Source organism: Takifugu rubripes, chromosome 11, assembly GCF_901000725.2.
Source record: "Takifugu rubripes chromosome 11, fTakRub1.2, whole genome shotgun sequence".
In the NCBI taxonomy this organism is placed as follows: domain Eukaryota; kingdom Metazoa; phylum Chordata; class Actinopteri; order Tetraodontiformes; family Tetraodontidae; genus Takifugu; species Takifugu rubripes.
Genome location: NC_042295.1, coordinates 1,653,769 through 1,666,207, shown reverse-complemented (window position 1 = coordinate 1,666,207; position 12,439 = coordinate 1,653,769). Strand labels below are relative to the sequence as shown.

Below are 12,439 nucleotides of genomic sequence, written 5' to 3'. Positions count from 1 at the left end.
AGAATGTTTCCTGTTGGCTGTTGCCAAACACCTTAATGTAAATGATCAAATGACTAAAAGTGAAACTGACAATATTGAATCGATGCACAACTTTACTTCAAAAAGCAAACAAAGAAACCATCCAGAGAGATGATGCCACTTGATTATTTAGTCTGCAAACGAAAGGAAAATGTGTTAAATTTCACTCAAAACACACACTTTTCATACAAAGTGAATATGAGGTCACAATTTAGAATGAAATGTGTAACACAACAGGCACGAACAGCGACAGATGTCAAAGTTAAGATACGTTGAAAGGGTAAGATATGTTGAAAATTATGTCTGCTAATGTAATGAAAATGTTTGGTGTATTATATTTGCTGTATTATAACTCAATCAACTTACCTACATCACAGTTAACGACATATTCCGTCTCTGCCTGGTCACCTGATAAGAAACAGAAGAATTAGATTAACATAAAAAAATAATTCTAAGTTCAAATTTAAACCTAAACTCATGTGTCATGTCCGACGGAGCAGAAAAGGTCTTACTGGGCTGGTAGTAGTCGTAGATCTTGACCAAAGCTGGTTTCAGGTTCTGCACTGGGACCTCCTGGATCAGGGTTAAAGTGTGGTGGATCGGGGTGTCCTTCGGCAGCTGTTAGAGACAAGACTGAGGTTATCACATGATCTAAGCTGGAGATCAACCGTCACAGCAGATCTTCCTGACCGCAGTGATGTAGATCAGAACTCGGCCCTCGTTCTCGTCAACACGACCCACCAAGAGGGCTTGACGGAGCTGCATGGGGTCAATATAAGAATGTCAGCTTGATGGAGAATAAAGTTCTTTACCCTCAGACAGTTTTACTGAAGTATTAAATCCTCTTGAGCAGCGTGTACTTTACTCACATTCGCCAGAGACTCGGGGTCTGGAACAAATCCAGACAGCATTGTAACCTCCAGGATGACCATGTTTGTGGTCTGTTGCTTGCCCCTGTATCTGTAACACATCCACAAACGCTATGCTCCAGTGGCGTTGTTGTAGTCTCGTTTGAAGCGGTAGCTGACCTTTACTCACAGGGACGAAAGCTTCAGCGTGACTCTGTTTTTCTGAGTCTGACACTCTGGTTTTGCCTCCACGAAGAAAATGTCAACGGTGGTAGGAGTTGGAATGTTGTAGTGAAGAGAAATCTGGGAAGATGTTAGGACGGATGTTATGTGGCAGGTCTACTGAGTCGAGAAGGTATGATCCGGTTCTGTGATTCTAAACATCTACAAGCTCTGGGTACTCATTTTGTGGACCAGTACCTGTATTGAAGCACACATTGAGCCCTCCACTTCCAGGTTGACTTTTCCTCCCAGGTCCTTCAGCAGCTTCTCGTGGTAGACCAGTTTGTTGTTCTGGTTCACATCAAATACCAGTTGACCACTGGGGCTATTGACCTTGACCGTGCTTGAACCCTTTGTGCTGTACACCAGAGTGGAGTAAAGGGCCAGAGCCTGAAGAGCGACCACCGTGTCCTACAACAACGACAGCCCAGTTATCCTCTATGGATGTGATTTTCTACGTCCCAGGAAGATCCCCATCTCCTTTGCTCATACCTGTGTAGAGGAGAAGCCTCCATAGTAGTTCTGCTGCATGGAGAGCCATCTGACTATGCGGCTGGCGTAGCCCAGGTCATCGGTAGTCGAAAAACCACTGAGTTTGGCGAGCAGAACGTAGGAGCCGATCTCCACTGACAGAGAGCCAAACCCCTCATCTGTGCTCTGGGACCAGTGGATTAAGCCCCCTACGCAGGCGACAGGTTCAAATGGGTCAACAGGACCAGACTGCAATGGTGCCCTTCAGGGCTTCTGACTCACCTTCCTGGGAGGAAACCGAATCCAAGTGCTGCAGGAGGAAATCACGAGTCTTCAAGTCTCCAGCCAGAGAGAAGACGTAGGCCATGAGAGCTGTCGTGTAGGTGTTGTTCAGGTTGTTGGTGGATTCTTTGAGGCACATCATGCTCCTGTGGACTGGAAGATCCTGCAAAATATATCGTGAAAATGTTTTTTTGTTTTTTTTTATCTCTGCGACCATTATCGATCTAAGTTATATAAAAATCTGTCTGTGTTTTCTTCTATTCCTGGACCGGTCCAGCTCTTTAGCTTCTGTCGACTTTAGCACCATCGAGTACTTACAGTAGCCGACATGTTCATCTCCAGTAAGGCGGCCGTGATGTAAGCGCTGAGCGTCACTTCATCAGAAACTCCACCCTGAGGAGAGGAAGCACCAGTCAAACCATCAGCATCACCCACATCCAGGGTTGGAATCTCGGGGCGGCCCATTAGATCACCTTCATCCTGTTGTTGAAGAGTTTTCCAGACTGCGCAAAACAGCCGTCTTCTTTCTGTCGGCCCAGCAGCCAGTTCTTGGACTCGTCCATCTTTGTCGGGTCGATGTAGATGAATGCCTTCGCTTTTTCAAAAGACCTCACCACGAAAGCGGTCAGCCTGCGAACAGATTATCATCAGCTCAGGAATCTAGACGTAGCAACCTGAGCAGCCTGACTAACGTTTCTTCTCACCAGGTGTTCCCGTCTCCGATTCCAAATGCGCTGTAAGATCCATCCCGGTGTTTGTAGTTCAGCTGCCTCTGATATCCTGGATAAATTAAGCGCACATTCAGATTAGGATGACAGACATATTCATCCTCCATGATCCGGCTCCTCACCGCTGGTCAGGAAGTGGATGGCCTTCTTTAAGATGTCATCTGTCAGCTGTTCTGTGCTTCTCAGGTACTGTAGGATATAGATGTTGGGGGCCAGGAGCGCCATGTTCTGCTCCCCGCATCCGTACGGCATCTTCAACAGTCCATCCAGGTTCTGCAGAGCCCGGCCCATGATGTCGCCTGCAGGACAGCCGGGTTGAAGTACAGCGAGCGCATTGAGCAAAATGAACCCGTCCGTCTAACGACGTGACAAAACCCATTTGAATGAAGTAATCTGATTACCCAGCACAGATACTAAAGCTCGGGCTGATCCATCAATCGCATTATCAGGAAGTTCTAGTTCGACTTCCTCTTTCAGCACCTCATCTGGAAATAAAACACACGCATGAAATCCCGTTTCAAAGGCAGAGATAGAAATATTTAACATAGAGCAATGGTTCTGATGGCCTTTTAGTGCTCTATGGATAGAACACTGGAGGGAGAAGGGGCCTTTTCTGATACCACAGGCTACCAGCAGGGGGCAGATAGGACACAATGTCCATTTTTAGTGAAACCTGGATGTGAACTGGACTGACCGTTTGGACACAGCAGCCAGTTATTTATTTTTTTCATCTCCGTCCCTTCGGCCTGAAATTGAAATAAAAAAACAATCGCCATGACAACGTATCGCACATGCTGTCAGCTGATGGGGTTTTACCTTCACGATGAGCAACCGCGTGACCGTGTCGATGCGACCTCTCTCCGGCACGCTCACGATCTCGTTGTCACATGACGCGTGTGATGCTATGGCCTCGGCGCTCACAGTTACGTTCACAACGCCTGTAAAGGTGACGAAACACAATAGTTTTATGAGAAATTCAACTGTCTGAGAGCCGTTGATGTGGATCATTTTAACATTGTCATATAGATCAGTCTAACGTTTTTCGATGGCCTTACCCAACACTGAGGGCACCATGGTCCAGCTCAGGGTTTTGCGTTCGCTGCCACACAGACAGGAAGTGTACTCGTTTCCGGACAGAGGTGTGAGGGTATATTCATCCGATGGGGCTGCTTTCACGCTGACCTGTTGAAGACATGGCTCAAAATATTTACGAAAAATATATAAAAACACAACTACAATCCAGAGAAGATGAGCGAGGCATCGCGCACCATCATGCAAGTGGACTGGTAGTTGAAGACGGTAGCCTTCAGTTCAAACTGCTCGCCGCGGATGATGGAGTAGGGCAGGCTGAGCTCCAGGAAGAAGGGCTGGAACACAGTGATCTCGTTCTGGGGAGCTAGGCCGAAACCCTGAGGGGACAAGCAGAACGCCTCCGTCTTCCAGGTGGTGATGGTGTCTGGGACAGTGAGGGGCAAATCCATCTGTGCAGAGTCTCTGGAGGTAGCAACACACAGATTCAGCTAATCTTCAATCACGCAAAAGGAGTTTCCCATGGTGGTTTAATCAGATTATACTTTGCTCAGGTGTCAGAGGATTCAGTTACATCTGACCGAGCCCCTAGTGGACATGGTAGGAATTACAGCATTAGCGTCAATATGGCTAGCCACTAGAAGGCGGGGTTTTGGGGACATTTTTATGGAAGCTGAGTAGATCAGAACCTCACCCGACTTCAGCCAGTTTCCACACCCAGGTTTCTGGGAAGAAAGTGCGGATGGTTTTGATTACGCCTCTTCCTGGTGCCGCACCCACACCGGATGAAGCAATGGGCATGTCACGTCGTCCTGATAAGCGGACTACTGAAGAAACACCACAACAAGAGTCATTGCCAAAATTTCAGTAATGTACAACTTTCGCATCATTCGTTTTACAAGAGGGGGAAATAACAGCTCACACTTCATGCGACGATAGTACTTCAATTTCACACATGGTGGCATCTTGATTAGCAAATTTGTGGCAACCTTCAGACCTAAACTCTGGTTAGCACAGGCAAAAGGAAGTCATGATGAGTTAGAGTTTGCTTTTTCGTGAATATACCACATATTTTTGAAAGAACAAGACAGAATTTACCTTAAAAACCGAATAAGCATCATTCGCCTCATCACCAGGTGGAACGGGCAATTTTTTTTTTCTTTTTTGCCTCACGTGTAAACACGGTTCAGAGTCCTCAATTTCATATGGGATACCAGAAACTCTACTCACAGGCAGCAAGTTAAATATCTGAAAATAAAAATGGAAGCTGAAGCTGGAGATGAACCCTGGCTAAAGCATCTTCACACAACAGAACAAATATCCCTATGAAGAACCACCTTCTAGCTGGTCGGACTGGGCTTCTCCAAGAACCTTAACAAATATGTCCTGATTAAATTTGGTCCTGGCATTTACCATGTCAGCGGTCATGGTCTCCCCGGGCTCTAGGATGAGGACGCTCTGGTCAATGGCGCTCACGCCACACAGAGAGTTTGGAAGAGCCTTCAGCTTCAGGTTGACTTCCTCTCCCGGGACAGCGGAGGTTGGGGAAAACTCCACAGACACCTAACACACAGAGCAGAAGTTTAAAGGAACACACTGTTTCTAACACAAGTAATGAGGCGACAATTTAAATCAAAACTCCAGCATGTGAGATTTGGCTCCATCTGGCTAAGAGGTTACAGATCACAAGGACTGAATAACCTGGAATCCACCTCCTCGGCCCTCCTGGAACCTTTTTAATCCAAACAGCAGCCGTTTCGTATGACAGTGTGTTAGCTTGGGCTCGTACGGCCACTGACCTTGTTAAGGAAGCATTTGGTCACGGTGAAATCGGCCTTGTGGGCAATCACGTTCTCGCTCGGGAGGATGACGTACGCCATGACCTGCAGGGCCGGTGACAACTCTGGAGACATTTTCACACCGAAGGATATGCTGCCCTCCGTCACTGAAAGAGAAACGGAACGTTGATGTCGGAAAAGCAAAGCACTCAGACTTCCAAAAGACGCTATGAAAAACTGGGGTGGCCTACCGGGATCTTTCAGAATCTCCACCATTTGAAGTCCCTGAGTGATGATCATTCCTCTTGACATAATCTGGGAGAATTTGTCACAACACAGTTGATCGCGATAATCTGAGGAATTTGACCTTTTGTACAGTGTTAGCATTACAGTTAGCACTTGTGTTGAAGGCCATTTTTCTTTGAATTCTGGGTAAATGTTTCTAAAGCGCCCCAGTCGCTGCTCACCAAATATATCACATCCACATTTCCTGCAGTTTCTCCCACGAAGTTGTATCTGATGGAGATGGTCTCCTCTCCATCACACGAAAGAGCTTCCTCCTTTTTGTTCACGACCAAGGAGCTGACAGATTTGGAAAAAGGCAAAGGCGGCTGGAACACGGACACTGTGTGGTGGGCGCTGTCAAAGAATGGTTCCAGGAAGTTACGGTCTTGTCGTACTGCTGAGGCCTGATTGGACGGAAGGTGCTTTTAGAGTTTGTCAAATATGTTTCATGTTTTTATAAATGATTCTATTCTTAAACGTTAGATTGATGTCCTCTGTTACTGATTCCATTTCTGGCATTCTGACCAGCAACTTAACATAAACCCGACTCCCAGTGGCCCCTTGTGTGACGTCACTGGGGCCCGGTGATGTGTGATTGGCCACATTCAGTCACCTACCTTGAGTCTGATGTCCTCTCTATTGACCAGTGTTGTGTTTAATGAGAAAGTGGCAATTCCCTCGGCATCTGTGGTGAGGTTAAGTAGCACCCTGTCCTGCCAGGCTATAGCGTTCAGTAACTGGATCTCCATGTTAGGGACGGGCGTATCGTTGTGGTGAACCGCTTTAATCTGCCGGAAATGAGAAAAGGGGCATCCCATAAAATCACCAAGGCTTCTAGACTCTGACGGCCTTGAAAAACATCTCTTACGCCCACCTTCCCCTCCAACATCGATTCCTCATTGTAAATCTTGGGTGTTTCAACAAAGATCAACTTCCCAATTACGTAAGAGAGCTCCACAACTTTCTCCGCTGGAAGTGAAGTTCCTGTGAGGAAAAGCAGCCGAGTTACAGCAACACAACATCCTGAACGAGCAGTAAGACTGGCAAAACTTGCCTGTCCCCTCCTCCTCCACGCTGGCTGTGATGTGGAGGGAAGGGTCAAATGCCTTAGCTTCTATTTTGGTGAAAACCGACATTTTGGGGTTGAATTTGGCACAGCCGGTCTTGTCCGTCTGGATAGCAAAAATCAAAATTGGAGAGTTGCTGAATGTTTCCCGACAGATTTCTGATTATTGATCACGCTGAAGCCTTTTTGCTGATGATTTTATAAAGCTAAAATTGATGAAAATGCATTTTAGTTCTTAAAAGCCCAGCGTGCGCGCGGTTTGTCGCCGCCTAGTGACGCCATAAAATGCTTGTGTGGGTTTTTTTTAAACTGAATTGATCTCTGAATCTTGATTTCACTCCTCTGCTGTGACCACTTCCGCTCATCTTTTGAGGTGTTACATTTTTCGATGGCTCAGAACCAGAGTTAATAACACTACACCTGTTTCGCCTCTTTGAAACACAGGCCTGGGATCTGATCGGTCAAATAGCTCCTCGGTCTCCGGCAAATCTCGATGTTCACCATCCCTGGCACAGGTTGTCCATACGTGTATCTGTTTGGATCAAAGATTCAGAGGGTAGGAGAGTGGCTGGTAATGGCTAAAAACACAAAGTGGATACAAGAACTTACTTTGCACAGACGTCCATTTCCAGTTCCTCTTTTCCAACGCTTACCCCGTTGGGCGCTTGGAGGCTCACCTTAAATTTTGGAAGGACTGAGGGAGAGATGAGTTTTGGTTTATGGGGGGAAGGGGTGGTTTGGTGCCAAATTAAAAGCTCTGCAACTCACCATATTTTTCTACCTTAAATCTCTTGTGTACTTGGTTTCTCTTCATCCAAACTGAAATGGTATACCGTCCCTCGCGGACCTCAGAGTTGAGGGAATAGGACAGCTGCAGTATTGCCCCGTTGGACGTGGCGTTCAGCCACTGCCCGATCCGGTTTTGTTGAGGGTCCTGAGTGAAATCAACAAGGGAAAAAATTGCAGGAATCTGGAATCTACTTCCAGAACTTACGGGGATGCAGAACAATTAGTGTGAAAATTTCCGTTTTCCTTACCAGAAGTTCGATGACATCGTACTGGAAGAGAGAAAAATAGAGATAAATGTGAAATTTTCCTCATAATCACAACTATGACTGGATACTTTGACCCTTCATCTGTGCCAGCTGTTTGCACACATGGATCAAACTGGTATCAGAGGTCAAAGGACACAACCTACGCTTTGTTTGGTTTGCCTGATTTCGCTCCTGCAGCTGGACTTTTGCATGGTTTCCACACATCATTACCTAACCCACGTGTGTACTGGTTCAGAAACACCCCCGGGGAACTCACCAGCCCTTTTGCAGGTCTCATCTTGGTGTCCAGCGTGACGACTCTGAAATGAACTGAGAGGCGAGAAAAACGGGATTAAGCGGATCCTTACACACAGCCGACCGACCGGTCAGGTTACCTGTTTGACCAGGCAGGTAGATGGGCTTGTCTGTTTGGACGAAGGACTTCAATGGGTAGTATTTGATCATGATTTTTCGTGATTCCGTCAAGGAAAACTGCGCTCCGCGTACAGTGACGATGAGATTGTGGACCTTAGATTCCAACATCTCCGGAGCCTGTGGAAGAAACATGGAAACATCAGAACTGACGATGACCAGAGAACCAATCATGCAAGCTGGATGTTGAGGACCTGGAAGTTTGTGCATTGGTGGAATTGTTTGTCTGAAACTCTCTCAAAGATGACCATTTTGTTGTCGTTGTAGGTGAGAATGGCGGTCATGGCCAAAGACTCATTGGGCTGCAAGAGACTGGCGCACAGCCTGCTCGTCAATCCAACTTCGATGACGCCGGGAATGGTCACCATGAACTGTCTGCAGCCACAGAAACATACAAGCGTGACGGTTATCTCACCGACCGAGCACCAAATCTGATGGGCGTAAGAAACCTGCAGGCTTCCATCTATCCAGGACCTGTATATCTCCAGGACCCGGAGGTGTGCAGGTCGGATCACGGCCGACCCTTCCCACCATGGTCACGGACTGTTTTCCCCCCTCCCCTCAGGCAGGAGACTACGGTCCATTCGGACCAAAACCTCCCGCTACATGAACAGCTTCTTCCCCTCTGCCATCAGGCTGCTGAACACCAAGTGACTTATCACTTAAGCACCATGTACAGCAGCCAGTCGGACTCATGAACAATACATTACTTTTGCATTGACCTGCACTGTGGACTTCTAACTTTAACTTTAACTTAACTGCTGCTCTTGCACATTATAGGAATACACATTACCTATTCCTTACTATTTATATATATATATATATATATATATGTCTTATTTTATTTATCTTATTCTAGTGTTTATTGTCTTCTCTATGTTGAATGTTGCAGCGTCACACCGAGACAAATTCCTAGCTTATGTAATACTGTGTACTACATGAACAATGGCAATAAATAAATCTGAATCTGAATCTGGAGCAGGGAAACTCACGGTCCGGCGGCCACGCCATCGAAGAAGACCCAGTTGAGGCAAAGGAGCAGCGTCCACGTGCAAGTACGACCCCTCGGCAGAGCCATGGCTGACTGACTGACAGAGATGAGCTGCGGAGTCCATTAAATAGTCTTTAGAGCCCTGCCCCCAGTCTCTCTCTATCTCTGTCACTCTCTGTCTCTCTGTCAGTGACATCAGACCTGTGACGTTCCTGTTGCTGAGCACAAATGTGAGCAGTTAAAGGGCCGCCGAAGTAAAAGGAAGGGAGTGATCCTGTCAAAATCCAGTATGTTTCTGTTAAACTGAACTTTCATGGACCTTGTGGTAGTTCCTCTGGAGATGTCTGTGTTTCTGCGGGAACATCTGAACTACTGGTACAGTCTAAAAGCCTACTACCTTGCCAATACCATGGTGGATATTCCATTCCAAGTGAGCTGCCTCTAGTTAACTACAGAATGCAACTCTGTCACCTAGCATCATTTAAAGCATAAATCTTGGTTGTTTGCTTCAGCGAGTTCTAACTGAGTCAACTGTGTTTGCCAGGTGATCTGCCCCATCATGTACTGCAGTATTGTATACTGGATGACAGAGCAGCCTCCCGAGGTCAGCCGGTACCTTCTCTTTATTGCCCTGTCCACCTGTACGGCCCTGGTGGCCCGGTCCCTTGGTTTGCTGGTGGGCGCTGCCTCCTCCTCGCTGCAGGTATTGCAGCTTCTGACCTTCTAGATTTCTTTCTCTTCTCTGGATAATGAGTGTTTTTCATCTCGACCAAGGTCGCCACGTTTGTTGGACCTGTTACTGTCATCCCGGTCTTGCTTTTTTCTGGATTCTTTGTCAATTTTGACACGATCCCCAAATATCTGCAGTGGAGCTCGTATGTTTCTTATGTCAGGTGTGTAGCAGAATCAACAGAAGCTACTGAAGCTACTTGAGAAGTGCCTGCTAAGCTTACCAGACATGTTGCTCCATGGTTTTCTCTCAGGTATGGCTTTGAGGGGGTGATCCTGTCCATCTATGGGATGAACCGGTCAGAGCTGGAATGTCCAGGGAACATGTGCAAGTTCCAACAGCCTGAGGAGGTTCTACAGCTCCTGGATGTGGAAGATGCGAAGCTCTACATGGATTTCATTGTCGTGGGCATTTTCTTCATCATCTTCCGGCTCACCACCTACCTTGTCCTCCGCTACAAGGTCACGTCAGAGCGATAGACTTGGCTCTAGCATCCCCCCTCCACACTTAGTGTCCTTTTAGGGTATGTTTGTAGTTTATTGATCAGAGCGTTGCTAAACAGACGGAACAAACTGTACAGCGTTCTGTGGCAGCAGCGACTGACGGCGCCCCAGCAGTCATTCTATAAACCATCAAATGCTTGTTACCTCAGATTCTGTCGGCCACGGGTCCACTTGCCCTCTTTGACAGGCTCTTTAGCGTCATTTTCCACATATAAAATGCCAGAAATGGCTTTAATGTGCAGACCTACTGTGGTGCTCACGGGTTTCCTACCCTCTTATGCTAATACGTCACGGGAAAAAGTAGGAAATATGGTTTCAAAAAACCAAACAAACAGAAAATAACCTGAACCAGAACTAGTTTTTTAAAAACCAATGAGGTAAAAAGTCAATTGTTGTAAATTAACCTTTATCCTAATTTTACTGAAACAGCATTTTTGTACGTACAAACTTAACAAACCTTTAACGATAGTTTAAAATAAATCCCCTCAGCCTTAATCGTGTTATACAGCACTGTATTATCTGTAGTGATGAGTTGATATATGTAGTTGTGTATTTAACAAAATAGTTGAATCACCGTAACACATTTTTGTCCGCGTTGCATCCTGTAACAACACAGGGACACGTCTTTATTGTTGCTATTACTCTAAAGCTGCACATTACAGTAAACCTGAGCAATCAAAGACCAACCAAAGGAGAATCATTTTAGCAGGAAATATCTTTTACATTTTGCCATGGACTGACTCACTGCATCTTCCATTTTGCCACTAAACTGTACTGTAAATCTTTCTGTGTCTATTGTAATAAAAACACAGATACAGTTCTCACTTTGCTTTATGTGTGTTCGATGTGGAAGAGATTGCACATAAAGACAAGATTTTAATAATCTGATGACAGATTGAAATGTCAAATTTTGACATTGGTCCCAGTTTATGAGTATGAGAATGTGGCTCCGCCATGTTTTTACAGTAGCCTGGAAGAGACTAAAAGGCCTAAATACAAACTATTGCGCCCCCTTGATGTATGTTGTTGTCTAAGAATGTTTCCTGTTGGCTGTTGCCAAACACCTTCATGTAAATGATCAAATGACTAAAAGTGAAACTGACAATATTGAATCGATGCACAACTTTACTTCAAAAAGCAAACAAAGAAACCATCCAGAGAGATGATGCCACTTGATTATTTAGTCTGCAAACGAAAGGAAAATGTGTTAAATTTCACTCAAAACACACACTTTTCATACAAAGTGAATATGAGGTCACAATTTAGAATGAAATGTGTAACACAACAGGCACGAACCGCGACAGATGTCAAAGTTAAGATACATTGAAAGGGTAAGATATGTTAAATTATGTCTGCTAATGTAATGAAAATGTTTGGTGTATTATATTTGCTGTATTATAACTCAATCAACTTACCTACATCACAGGTGACGACATATTCCGTCTCTGCCTGGTCACCTGATAAGAAACAGAAGAATTAGATTAACATAAAAAAATAATTCTAAGTTCAAATTTAAACCTAAACTCATGTGTCATGTCCGACGGAGCAGAAAAGGTCTTACTGGGCTGGTAGTAGTCGTAGATCTTGACCAAAGCTGGTTTCAGGTTCTGCACTGGGACCTCCTGGATCAGGGTTAAAGTGTGGTGGATCGGGATGTCCTTCGGCAGCTGTTGGAGACAAGACTGAGGTCATCACATGATCTAACCTGGAGATCAACCGTCACAGCAGATCTTCCTGACCTCAGTGATGTAGATCAGAACTCGGCCCTCGTTCTCTTCAACGCGACCCACCAAGAGGGCTTGACGGAGCTGCATGGGGTCAATATAAGAATGTCAGCTTGATGGAGAATAAAGTTCTTTACCCTCAGACAGTTTTACTGAAGTATTAAATCCTCTTGAGCAGCGTGTACTTTACTCACATTCGCCACAGACTCGGGGTCGGGAACAAATCCAGACAGCATTGTAACCTCCAGGATGACCATGTTTGTGGTCTGTTGCTTGCCCCTGTATCTGTAACACATCC

The 12,439-nt window shown here is 45.7% G+C and overlaps 3 protein-coding genes across 5 annotated transcripts in view; 1 reads left to right on the top strand and 2 right to left on the bottom strand.

Moving 5' to 3' along the window:
* Window positions 1-72: 72 nt before the first annotated feature.
* Window positions 73-9,337, bottom strand: LOC101073108 (alpha-2-macroglobulin-like). The gene is made up of 36 exons (XM_029844055.1): window positions 9,186-9,337; window positions 8,388-8,568; window positions 8,157-8,313; window positions 8,039-8,091; window positions 7,765-7,785; window positions 7,496-7,661; window positions 7,337-7,421; window positions 7,148-7,259; window positions 6,716-6,833; window positions 6,536-6,645; window positions 6,279-6,449; window positions 5,844-6,065; window positions 5,628-5,691; window positions 5,398-5,543; window positions 5,012-5,161; window positions 4,697-4,846; window positions 4,521-4,602; window positions 4,293-4,425; window positions 3,838-4,063; window positions 3,625-3,751; window positions 3,386-3,507; window positions 3,264-3,315; window positions 2,971-3,054; window positions 2,692-2,868; window positions 2,546-2,621; window positions 2,315-2,471; window positions 2,160-2,234; window positions 1,842-2,004; window positions 1,581-1,768; window positions 1,287-1,499; window positions 1,057-1,169; window positions 888-978; window positions 709-777; window positions 531-636; window positions 385-426; window positions 73-152 (listed from the first exon to the last, which is right to left on the bottom strand). The coding sequence occupies exons 1-36, from the start codon at window positions 9,269-9,271 to the stop codon at window positions 148-150; spliced, it is 4,293 nt and encodes a 1,430-aa protein (XP_029699915.1). The 5' UTR covers window positions 9,272-9,337; the 3' UTR covers window positions 73-147.
* On the top strand, window positions 9,283-11,572 carry LOC115251507 (ATP-binding cassette sub-family G member 4-like). 2 transcript variants are annotated; one of them, XM_029844035.1, is made up of 5 exons: window positions 9,283-9,414; window positions 9,514-9,614; window positions 9,729-9,887; window positions 9,959-10,077; window positions 10,168-11,572. In XM_029844035.1, exons 2-5 carry the CDS (start codon window positions 9,525-9,527, stop codon window positions 10,391-10,393), a joined length of 594 nt encoding a protein of 197 aa, XP_029699895.1. In that variant the 5' UTR covers window positions 9,283-9,414; window positions 9,514-9,524; the 3' UTR covers window positions 10,394-11,572. The 2 variants fall into 2 exon arrangements, with proteins under 2 accessions (XP_029699895.1, XP_029699894.1); XM_029844034.1 differs by lacking the exon at window positions 9,283-9,414 and having other exon boundaries at window positions 9,466-9,614.
* Window positions 10,997-12,439, bottom strand: part of LOC101069648 (alpha-2-macroglobulin-like) — a 9,318-nt gene continuing 7,875 nt past the window's right edge. Inside the window, exons 32-36 of one of the 2 annotated variants that reach the window (XM_029844012.1) lie at window positions 12,336-12,426; window positions 12,157-12,225; window positions 11,979-12,084; window positions 11,837-11,874; window positions 10,997-11,602 (exon numbers count right to left, since the gene is read on the bottom strand). In XM_029844012.1, coding sequence (XP_029699872.1) covers window positions 11,594-11,602; window positions 11,837-11,874; window positions 11,979-12,084; window positions 12,157-12,225; window positions 12,336-12,426 — 313 coding nt within the window. In that variant the 3' untranslated portion in view covers window positions 10,997-11,593. Of the gene's footprint in view, window positions 11,603-11,832; window positions 11,875-11,978; window positions 12,085-12,156; window positions 12,226-12,335; window positions 12,427-12,439 lie in introns of both variants that reach the window. The other variant, XM_029844011.1, reaches the window with a different exon arrangement.